Source organism: Typha latifolia, chromosome 15 (genome assembly GCF_019914945.1).
Source record: "Typha latifolia isolate L0001 chromosome 15, TyphaL0001v2, whole genome shotgun sequence".
In the NCBI taxonomy this organism is placed as follows: Eukaryota; Viridiplantae; Streptophyta; class Magnoliopsida; order Poales; family Typhaceae; genus Typha; species Typha latifolia.
The window spans coordinates 7,550,850-7,563,094 of record NC_133100.1 but is presented as its reverse complement, the minus strand read 5'-3'; the positions used below and the strand labels follow the sequence as shown (position 1 = coordinate 7,563,094).

General features: G+C 36.1%; 1 protein-coding gene across 2 annotated transcripts; it reads right to left on the bottom strand.

Annotated features, from left to right (window-relative positions):
* Positions 1–2,036: 2,036 nt before the first annotated feature.
* Positions 2,037–12,245, bottom strand: LOC140801920 (protein SUPPRESSOR OF GENE SILENCING 3 homolog). Of its 2 annotated transcripts, none has more exons than XM_073157292.1 (6): positions 12,010–12,245; positions 8,444–9,478; positions 6,684–6,978; positions 3,458–3,702; positions 2,895–3,052; positions 2,037–2,436 (listed from the first exon to the last, which is right to left on the bottom strand). In XM_073157292.1, the coding sequence occupies exons 2-6, from the start codon at positions 9,449–9,451 to the stop codon at positions 2,214–2,216; spliced, it is 1,929 nt and encodes a 642-aa protein (XP_073013393.1). In that variant the 5' UTR covers positions 9,452–9,478; positions 12,010–12,245; the 3' UTR covers positions 2,037–2,213. The 2 variants fall into 2 exon arrangements, with proteins under 2 accessions (XP_073013393.1, XP_073013394.1); XM_073157293.1 differs by having other exon boundaries at positions 12,035–12,243.

Here is a 12,245-nt window from a genome sequence, read left to right as displayed (position 1 = left end):
TTTATCTACAAAAAGAAGGAAAAGAGAGGAGCAATTTGTAAACTTGTACAGCATGTCATGTTGACTAATAATATCCTGTGAGGAATTCTTCACTGTTTTACTTAATATAATTGCAGAGAATCTAATCTTCATATATGTTGGCTCCTCTTGAACCTTTATAAGCACCACAATATTATGATTTGAAAGGGAATTAAAGAAAGCATAGTCTTAAACTTTTATGTAGAAAAATGAGTGCATCAGAGTCAGACAGCAGCAGCACTGAAGGGTTGTATGGACTAAGAGCCCCAGCAAAGTTTGAGAAGTTTTCGAGATGACTTTTATGTGGCAACCAATATCACATAGCCAGAAACCATGCCAAGTGCTCATTCTGTGTTCACTAATTTGAGCACCGAGCATCATCCAGTTGGAAGTTTCTAGCAAAGAAATTCTTATTCTTCACATTTCAATCTTTCATCCATCTGCAATAAAGCAGTTCACCCACCTTTGAGGATTTGATCCATATATTCTCCTTTATGAGATCTAACTCAGTGCATCATCCATCCTATTAACACTAATAATGGGCATGCACCAAATTGAGGACGTGCCAATTGCTTTCTTTCAGTTCTCTGGATTCTATATCCCAAGGCAAACACACTTGACATAGTATCTATTCTGAAAGAAAAAGAAAATCTATCATAATCTTTCTACATTTCACTCTTCCATATACTTTACAATGATTCAGTTTCTCTGGTAGGTGACTGCACAAGTTTGAATCTATGCCCTGCATCTACTTAAATCTTAATCCTGTCAGCCGAGCGGCTTGACGTGTTCGTTCCAATCACCCACAAATTTTGACTTCTTGCTTTCTCATCAATCACCATATCAGTATCACCACAAGTGGAGCATAGGAATGGATCATGTTCAATAAGCACAAAGGAGAGGTCAACGCGCTTTTTATAATTTAAAAAGCAAGACACAGCTGATCAAGATTCAAGAAAAAGTTGCAGCTGCAATCGACATGGCTTGGATTTCCACGGCAACTTTGGTCGATCCATGAAGCAACAAGAACGCTACCATTTTACTGCAAAAATAACCAATTTACTTCCACAGACAAACAAAGATTACAAAAGAAAAGATGTGCTTCCACAAACAGAACTGAGAAAATATGATTTTGAAACCAGTAAGTATTACACAAAGCATAAAAAGGAGAGATTGTAAAATATTTCAGGCATCAAATTGGATAAAAATGTATGGCAAAGCCGGTGTCACTAGGGGTATTCAAATAAACAGCAGCTCGAGCTCGGCTCGGTTTCGCTTGAGCTAAGCTCAAGCATTATTTTTAAAGCTCAATTTGTGCCGACTTGCTGGAGCCAACTTGTTCAAGCTCAACTCAATAAGCTCAACTTAAGTATAATATTTATTAATATTATATATATTAATATATATTACATATAAATTAACTATTAGATTTTTATCCAATGACTACCATTAAATCTTTGATTATACTAATCCTAATTCTTAATGTAATAAAAATATCCCATAAACCCACCCAATCTCCTCTCCTCTTCCTCCTTTATTGATCAACTATTCCAACCTCTTCCTGCGACCTCCTCCATAGTCGTCGGTCTTCTCATCTTCTCCTCCACCGCCTCCTCCTCCACCTCATCCAACCTCCTCGTTCTCCATCGACAAGCCGTCACCGCCTTCTTTCCGTCGGCCTCATCCTCCTCCAGCCTCATCTCCTCCTCCACCGCCTTCTCTCATCCGGCCTCCTCATCCTCCTCTAGCCTCTGCAAAGCCACCCCCTCCTCTAATCAAACTCGGGCTCGACCCAAACTCAATATGGCTCATCTGGCGCGCTCAGGCTCAGCTCATTTACCCCCAGTTTGGCACGTCAACTCGTTCTAACCATTAGCATATAGCTTAGAATAACATAATAAATACTAGACCGGTGCTAATAAAGTAAGCAGTTACATAGATAGAACTGAACATTTTGAAAGCTAACAAAGCCCTAATTCACTCTGCACATGGCTGCATATATCATCTCATCTATCATCTTAAGCCAACAACTCTAGGAAATTTGTATAACTGTAAAAGTTAAAAGTCTTTAAACAGATGAAACTCCAGTTTTCTAAGTTTCATGAGAGTAAATGTAAATGGCTGTCTTTTGGACAGATATCTCGTAAGTAATAAGGAAAAGCTCCCTATCCTCTCATTTAAACTGCATTCACTTTTTAGGTGTTGCCCAAAGCTTGGAAGGTGTTAGGTTTGTACTTCTCCATTAGCTTGGTGAGGTCAGAATCAAATTCCTTCTCTAGCTCAACTTCCTTAGCCAGATACTCGCGTCTAAGTTCCACCTTCTTCTCTTCATGTGAGCGTATCAGCTCCTCTCTTTCTTCTTCAAACTCTTTAACTCCCTTCACCTGGCTATCAATAAACTTTGCTATTTCTTCCTTCCTGCAATGGAAAAGAAAGAGAAAATAGTGACCAATAAATGATTGCATTATTCGAACCCCTGCCTCTCGGACCATGATATCAGAAGAGCAGAATCAGATCTATGAAGGATTTGGAATATTCAGGAGGTCTATTGTAAAGCACAATGCCAGAAATCCTTGTTGGTGATCAAATTCGTGACTGAGATACCTATTCCAGCTACTAGTGGACTGAAACTACTAGGCAAATAATATGCATCATGGAGGCAATATCAAGATCAGAAAATCGTGCATCCAAATTTGCAGATGATAGTATCTGAGATGACAAAATATACATTATCTTTGGTAAATATAGATGATCTAATGTCAATGATCAAAAGCATTATCACAACCCAAAATATTAGTATGAACAGGATGAGATGCCACCTAAGAGATACCAAGGCGCACGAACAAATAGCATAAGTTGCAAATGTATGGAACCACCTGTGTTTCCGATCTTCACTGGTTCCAGAATCTACATCAGATTGTCTTGCCTTCACACGCTCCTCCTGTAACAACTTCTCAAAGATTCTTTCTTTCTCTTCTGTAGCCTTGTAAACTTTGTCCATCTGTTCTTTAAAAAATTGCTCTTGGAAGTCCATCTAGAAAAGATAATTTAACGAAGAGAAACGATATCAGTCAACACTAACATACAAAGATAGCCAACAAAAGTAACAAAATAAAGGAATTAACCCAAAAAAACAGTTACGCAGCGAACTAGATGATCTAATAAATTATAATGCTCATGCAAGTTGTTGGGCCACACAAAAATAGGTCTCCGATGTAAATAAAATCATAACCAAGCAATCACAATTATATTTGCCCAGAAGTACATTAAGGGTTTAGCATGTCAATATATTTTCCAAAAAATGTTACTCTACATAATTACATCATTCACTAAAAGATATCTCAAAAGCTAAATGATGTGCTGAATTTCCAAACTACAAGAAAAGCATATCCCTATGAGATAGTCCTTGTTGGAAAAAATTTCTGCAAAGAATTATTACCTCTTCCTTGTTTTCTTCATGCTGAATCTTTGTCCTCAGCCTCACAATCCTTTTTTCATCCATCGTCTCACGAAGTTTCTGGCTCACCACTCCAAAAGATTCTTCAAGTGCCTTAGACCGTTGTGCTTGCTTAACAACTTTGTTCTTTAGCCAAATTAGTTGTTGATTATCTTCACTCATTTGCTTCATCGGGTTCACAACCATCTCCTGATATGATCTCATGTCATACTTCAAACGGGATTTTCCTAGTTGAATTTTGAAGGAAAGACAAAAGTAGTCAGTTATTCTTGCTAAAAGAATAAAGTACACAATTTTCCAATAGCAGTATTTGTTAGTCTGAAACTGAGTATGGTGTAAAATAAAGGGGAAGAAAAAACAATAAAAAGATCAGAATAAAATCAGAATAAAAAGATCAGAATACAGATGAAAACTGAGGCTTAGTTAAAACTCATTAAATCGAGAAGTAACTAAGTTCATTTTTCAGATGAATTGAAACAACAAATGTTGACCGGTGAGGTTACATAGGTAAGACTTGAGATTACATTTATATTCTCATTAAGAAAGAGACAAAGTCATTTATTGTTTTTGAATCAAGAACAATATGAAGTATGGTAACACTCTTAGCAGAGTAGATGTGCAAACCACAATGTTTTCTTAATCCGCAGTGAACATCAAGGTTTTACAACAGATATTAAACATTATAGGAAAATTAAGGTATTGATAAGATGATTTGGAACTATATCTGATTGCATATTGTGGGGTCGGAATCTACATAAAAGAGTTGTTGCAGTATAAGAATGTGTCTACGGCGTGAGTATACTATATACAAAGTTAGAATATAAAGTTTTTATTTATCTATTATATATATATAATAGACTGCTGTTAGAATATAAAAGAAAAAATCATCATCCTCTAATAGCCTAACCATTTATAGTTAATGAGTTCGCATAGTATTAAAGCAGATGTCTTATGTTTGAATCAGGTCAGCCCATTTGTGGTTTAAAAATGTCAAACTTCCACTCGTTAAAGTCAAATCCATTTTTTTTATCTTATCAAAACGTGTCCAAACTTTTAGAGTCGGTAAGAATGACTACAAGTTTCTCATTAAAATTTTGGCAAAGGTTTTAACATCTTTTAAAGCTTGAATGCACCCCAAGTTGATAAAAGCTTATCCCTAGTGAATAAGGTGCGAGTATTTGTTCTGTCTCTCCAACTTGTTCTAGTTTTTCACAATCCAAAATGCAGTGAATAGCTAGAAAAATGTTAAACAAAGTATATCTAGTCCAACCATAATATATAGGTTTAGACTACAACCTATATATTAAATATTTTAACATTATATTTAACACTTCTGTAGCCATTCAATACACCTTGGAATCAGAAATGTTGAGCTCTCTCTCTCTCTCTTTAGGGTTAGTTCTCTATGACCCGATGTGACATAAATTTCCAATTAAATTATTTACTATATTTTATTCGAACAGTTGTAATATTAACCTAATGTGGGGGGTGCCCCATTTTGCTCAGCCATTAAGATCAGTCGTTAGTCAAGGTGATCAATTTTGGCTAGGTTAGGTTGTGTAGGACAAGCTAGAAGTTGGACCTAATGCATATGAACCAAATGCACCCAATTAAATATGCAATGAAACTGAGATATGCAGAGGGAATAACCTAAAAGTCCTAAGTTATATGAGATGTAAATTATATGATGTAAAGATAGAAGGAAAATAAAATTCAGCAATAAGAAAATTAGATAGAAATAGAGTAACTAATAATATTATAAAGATATTAAAATAGTTACCCAGTGTAATCACATCGAGCATTTGGTAGGATCTCAGTATCTTGAGAAATCTACACCCGACAGTATGGTGCTACAGTGCCAAACCTCGAGAAACAACAAAGAGCAATAACAGGAAAAGAGATAACCAAGATTTGATTCGAAGGGTTTCACACCTCATTATTCAAAACTTCACACGAAGAAATTGGAGAAAACTTTTACCTACTCTTTCTTTATTTCTAGATCAATAATATCTCATACAAATTGGATTTCCTTAAATCGGAATTATAAAATTATTATTCCCATTATGACCTGCTTCCCTTGACTTATACGTCTTATTACAAATAAACCAGAATTAAACATAAAGTGACTCTAATAGACCCAAATCAAATCTACAAGAAAACCAATTTGACCCAACAATGAAATGAAACGTATTACATCATTCTAGGCATCCATTCAATCGAAGATCAAATTCAGATCTGAGAACGATTGAATTGATAAGCATAAAAGAAATAGTTGCATCCTAGCCATTGTTTGATAAAATATGTTTGTCGTCACACATTCAGAGACTTGAATATTTCTTTTGACGATGCACATAAGTGTGGAAACCTTCTCAATCTCCATTATTCGGTTATTCGGTCAGGTTAGTGGGTTGCCTCAACCTTTTAAAATACTCAAAAAAAGACTCATAAACTTCTTCTCAACCTTTGAACCTCCCCAAAAAAATCTTTGAACTTCCTAAGATAACTCCTCTTAACCCTTGATCTTCCCCTCCTCTTTATAAACTCTACGCAGCTTCTAGAGGGAGATCATATTTTCAGAGAAATCTCTCCTCTAATATTCACTCTACACTCCCTCTCACACAGCTCTTGTGGGTTTTGTTTATTTATCTTACAACCTCCCATAGTTATTGAGAGTTTCTTGTCAGTCTACCTTATCCTTTTGCTCTATTTTCATGTATTTGTTGCAGTCTTGAGAAATTTCCTGCAACAGAACAAGGACTATTGGTGCCCAGAGTTGAAGACAAATGCCTAAGGCTAAACACTATCCCTCACATGGGGTGAGATTCAACAATATTTTGTTACAATTTATATACCTTATTTTGGATCTATATTCTGCAACAATCTATGAGCTCCTAAAGATTCTTATCTTAGTCTAAATCTAGTAGTCGATCCATTATTTTCTTTGGCCTTATCTTTTAGTTATAAATCTCAGATTTGCTGGTTTGTTAAGTTTAAGCTGAACTAAATTTTATCTCACTTATATTTTAATAGAAGGCTTTATGATCATTTACTCCTGTTCTCTGTATTGTTGAATTCATTTAAACTACATTCGATCATATGTTCCCCAACATTTGTTTGCAATTTTAGGTTGCATTAGATCCCAAGGTATAACTATTGGATAGAAAAGTATTAGAATTCAAGGAAAAGATATCTAAGAGAATCAATCTACCTTGGGAATGTTGGTTGAATGTCTCCATATCCTCTTTGCGTGCCAAGTAACCATATAATTGTCGTTTACCACCTGGTAAGAACAGCACCTTACGACGTTCCCAAGCATCTTTGTCTGTTCCTTGGTCTGTAAAATGCTTGTCCAGACGTTCAGCCTCCAAATAGCCCATTGCAGTTGATTCAAATATCAGAACACTCATCCCACGATGCCCATGAGGACCATATGAATGGCGGGCTTTTACTGCATTATACGTGTTGAAATATTCGAGCAATTCTTGGTTTCCCATACCAATCCACTACATTTTTTCAAACAAGAAAGAGTCACTGGAATAAAGAGGAACTTACAGCGACAAGCCTAAAAGAACAAAACTCTAAAATAGCATGACAAATCATCATAAAATGACAAGACAGTTACATATATATTTCATTAAATTACTTCATTAAAGGAAAGCACCACAACCTTTCTTGTCAGTAAGAGATACAAGATAGTCCAATTATCAATTTGTTCATCAATTATTCTCTTCTTATCCTTTATTTTCAATTTAGTATTAAAAAAACAAGCTAATGCATAGTTGGAAGGCCTCCTCAGTCCGAAGTAATTAAATACTACATAATCACAAAGTTTACAAAGCTGCAGATCAATGTCACTCTATTCTATACAAAATGTAGTATTCTATTATATGCAGCACAAGTAGATAAAGAGATAAAGTGACATTCAAGGTAGCAGACAATTAATCTTGATGCAAGAAAGAGGCATCATTGCATATAGGACAGAGAGCTACTGATCCAGTAGAGCTTGGCTATTCTGATTGCAGAAAATTTATTTTGACATTGGGCTTGAAACAAAATAATGTAAGAAGCAACAGAGTTGAATATGGATGCAAGACTTTTAATTGCATATATTGGAAAAAAATTGCATTGGAAGAACAATACCTAAAGCCCTAAACAAGCAAATGCTAGCTCTAACAGTTTGCACTTATCTTTCTGTAGATAGCAGAATTTACAGAAAACTTGAGATCACACTTATTGCAGGAGGATGTTATAACACCAGAAAAGAGAGCTTATAGGCATAGTAGAATCTGGGCCCATACATCATTATCCTGGATAGACTGATCTCCTCCAAACCTATCTTATATCTTAGTGTTGCTAAACTCTGCAAACTTGACTAAGGCTGACTAACAGGAAAACAGAATGTTGATTAAAATTTAAAAGTTAAATCAAAACAAAGAAACACACACACACACACACAAAAACAAAAAACCTGTCAGATCTTCTAAGCAGAGTAAAGTTTTTTCTTTAACCAAAGAAAGGTACACTGATGAGAAAATTATGGAACAGTTATTCAACTCTACTATTATCCAAAATATTTATAGCTAGTGTTACCCGCGCCTTATAGTTCTGCACTAACAACTGCAAAAGCTGAAAATGGGATGATGCTGTTATCGAGAGAATCAGCTTGAGCGAATACTTGTAACTCGGAATTTTTAACTTCTCTCTAGAACCAGAAAATAACAAATATTAAGAAGTATTAAACTGCATCTCCAAAAGGCAATCCAGTTGCAAGCCAAGCATGTAAAAAGATACAGCTACTCTCAGCATTTATGGGTCAATTTATTTCCAGAGACATCATAAAACATTTCCAAATTTCCATGATCGTTTCTTTAAAACAGATATAGATCTTGTCAACTTCTATCAGCAAAAAGTGTCAACAGATTGCACAACAATTATAATGCTGGAAAAAGGTCATAGAAAGTATTTCACCTTATCATTCTCATCCTGCTCAAGTAAAGTGTTCATAATCACAACCATTGGAGGCCAAACTATCTCATAATCAGTTGTGGTCTCACGGAGTCCCTTCCATTTACCATATTGCTCCCCAGCAGGTTCAACAGAAGTTCCTCTCCGTCGAAGTTCCTCTTCCAATAGTTCAGCAAGTTCCCTATGAAGCTTAACTCTTGTGGCTCCTTTTGTTTTTGCATGAGTCATTAGAGGTTGCAGCCCTTTGTACCACTCAATAGCACCTGGACCATTATGGCATGCCGGGCAGTGCCACTGCCTCATCTGTTCATTTATTTCTTGAACTGTCAATTTATCCAAGGCTTCAAAAAATCCACTGAACCACTTGTTCTTCTTTCGGGTTTCATGGCTCTTTTGACTTGCATCAGAACCATAGTCATCACTAAGATCGTCATCGCTGTCAATTAAATCATCATCGTCGTCATCTGAAACATCATCAGGTTGTTGAGACGTCGTGTCTGGCTCAGAATTATAACCAATTGATCCATCTTGCGGAGGATGTGCTTCTTCCTTCTTGACTTGAGAACCAGGTGTCCGACCTCTTGCTGCCCATTGCCAGCCATGTGTAAGAGGTGGAGGGATAACCCCCACCTCCCTACCCTTATTTTCAGATTGTCGCATAGGATTTCCTTTACAAACAGGCCTGCGAGAATCAACTGCTTGGACCCAACTATTTCCGGAACCCCTCCCAGAAGTATTAGCACCTGATCCTTGCCTCGGTGCAGAATTTGACGATCCCCATGATTTCCCAGTAGCTGAAGCAGCTCGGTTCCTAGACTTCTTTGTAGCAACCTCCCAAACACCCCCTTGGGAGTCTATGCTTACATCTGCCATGTCATGATTCAGCTGATCAAGCTTCAGGCTACCTTTGCCAGAACCAGACTCACTAATGCTTTTACCCTTTATTGATGTGTCAGGGCCAGCAGCAGCAAAAACATGATAGCCCTTGCCTCCACCCTTTCTTGAGCTCATTATCTTTCAATACCACAATTCACGTCTCTGCAACATCAGATATGACTAGGTCTAAGGAATCACTAGTATTAGGTCAACTATACACAACACCATAATTTGAAGGGAACATATTGGGAGTGTATTATTGATGACATTAACTGCAATAAATGCATGCTAATTGTAGCTATATTAGAATATAAAATATAAAAACTACTGTTCTCTAATAGCTTAGTTGGTGAATAGTTGGTGAATTAACATGACATTAGAGTAGAGGTCCAAGTTTGAATCCTGCCAGATCCATCTGTTATGTAAAAAGATTAAACCTCCACCCAATTAATTTGATGTCCACTTCTTGGGCCTATTGAATTGTATGAAATGTAGAAGTGAGGAAGATATTAGAATATAAAATATAAAAATAACCATTCTCTAATAGAGTAATAGCTTTAGCTTTTCAAACAGTTGATGAGTTAATAGCTATGAATTGCGAGAAAATTAGGAAGCCAAAGATTACTAAGAAAGATAACATAATTAAATTTTCTTTGTCCAACCCAAGTTAGGAATACATGCACAGAGGCAGAGTTTTGACTTTTGAATTCATTGAGATGGCTTAAGAGTTGTGATGCCCATATAGATTTCACTATACACTAATTTGGAGCGAAAAAAAGAAGAAGAAAAACTCAAGTAGAAGGAGTCTTAAGAGGAAGGGAAAGCCCAGATATGACATTTGGAGAAAGTAATAAGAAATGATAAGAATTTGATGTTATGGAGAAACTTGGGATAAAGCATAAAACCAATTTGAATAGATGAAGAAGTTCCGTAAAGCTAACAGCAAAATGTAAACCTGAAAATCCCTTAGAAATCATGCAAAGTAATTACTCATTGTCCTACAAATATCTTCTCATTTTTAACCATGCATAGTGTAGTGCACAATCTTATAATTTCTATTCCCTACAAGCTTATTCATGTAGCATACTTAGATGAACTTTAATGGGGAGATAACAATATTTAGTGTTCAGAATGTGTACACACGAAGGCCAGGATAGTACTTTAATCTATGAACCAAAAAGCTATAGACATGTAATAAAAGGGGGCTCCTTATGAATGCTAATAACAATGCAGGACAAACTATGACGCATTAAGACATTTTCTGGTAAGTTGAATTGATTTACATGTTTGGGTCATTCTATATAGTATACAGTTTTATTCATTCACTTAACTAGGTTCTCCATCATTTTGAATAAGCATCTAAGTATTAACATGTTAGGATGTTCTTAAGAGTTAAGGGTAATATGCAAAGATAATCATCTTAGACAGCAATGATGATGGATTGGCAAACAGGAACATGATTATTCTAGATAATATCACGACAATAGTGATAGTGATAAGTATTTGTAGATGTAGCAATCATGTGTCATGATTTAATAAGCAAGTTTGACTACCCAAATGCTATCACATTTAGGCAGGAAAAGCAATCTTTACATGTTTTGAGTCATTGACTAGAGATAATCACAAAAGCGCATCAATGATAGACAAATTAAACTTAGCAAAATTTTTCAGTTTTCTGAAGATTTAATCAGGATTTTGAACAATCCAAGTAAGACAGAATAGGAAAATAATTCAGGGTAGAAATTATCGAATTCATATGAGAATCTTTTCGTTATTTCAATTTTCTATTATTCCTTTGCTAAGTACATCCTACATAGCAATATTGGCAACTTAGTAAGTCGCCTGGCTTCATGCTTGTTATCATTTCAACCTAAAACCAATGAAACTGTAACCTTATGCAATAATAAGAGAATAGAACAGTCCAGAAGATTCTAAGCAGTAACCTGTTTATTGTTGTTTTTCTTGATAACTTGAGTGTACCTTCTAACTCTTTTTCTATGAAATGTTAGTTATTCCTTGGCTTAAAAAAAACAGCTGGGCAATGTGAAAAGGATGAGAATTTCCGTAAATGCTGAAGCAGAAAAGCAAATTCATTAAATGCATTTAATCTATTCTTTACCTAATACAAATATACAAATGTGACAACGAACAGCAGATATAGCAAAATTATTACTCAGAGGCGGCGAAGAAATAATCTGGAAGAGACAGAACCTAATGAAGATAAAAGAAACATCGAAATATAAGATGTAAAGCAAAAAGAGAAAGAAGAGGAAAAAGAAAAAGGGATGCCATTAAACATTCCTTCTTGCTTCCTTCATACATTCATCTTTCCATTTTAAGTCATTTTTTCTAAAAGAGAAAAGAAGAAAATTGAGAACCAAGAGACACCGCGAGAATTCCTTCTCCTTGATCATAAGTCATGAAGAAGATTAAATAAATCAATGAACATCAGCAAAATAGAAAAATCAATCAAATTTAAAAAGATATTCAAGAACTCAGATGAAATGTGCATCTCCTTGCATCTTTAAGGAAAGATTGTATGATCTCAAGAACCAAGAAGAGTCACTATCTGATGCATGCAAACGAGAGATCCGAGACAACCACTAACGAAGTCAAAACTTGCAGTACAAGTAGAAAGATCGCGACAAATAGACATCAAGAACCGACGGCGGCTCAAGAACAAGGAACATTACAGCTAAAACGAAGGGAGGAGTCCACCTCCGACCAAAAACGACACCGGAAGACCCCACGCCGCCGCCGATCTCCGGAGAGGAGTGGGATAGCTGCGAAGCCTCGCCGGATGAGCTGATCGCTCCGGTTCCGGCGTCGGAGAAGGACGAGGACCTCGGAAAGCGTGAGTTATACACTGGAGAGAGAGAGGAGAAAGAGCGGAGAAGGAAGTACAGAGAAGTGAAGAGCCGAGAGAGAG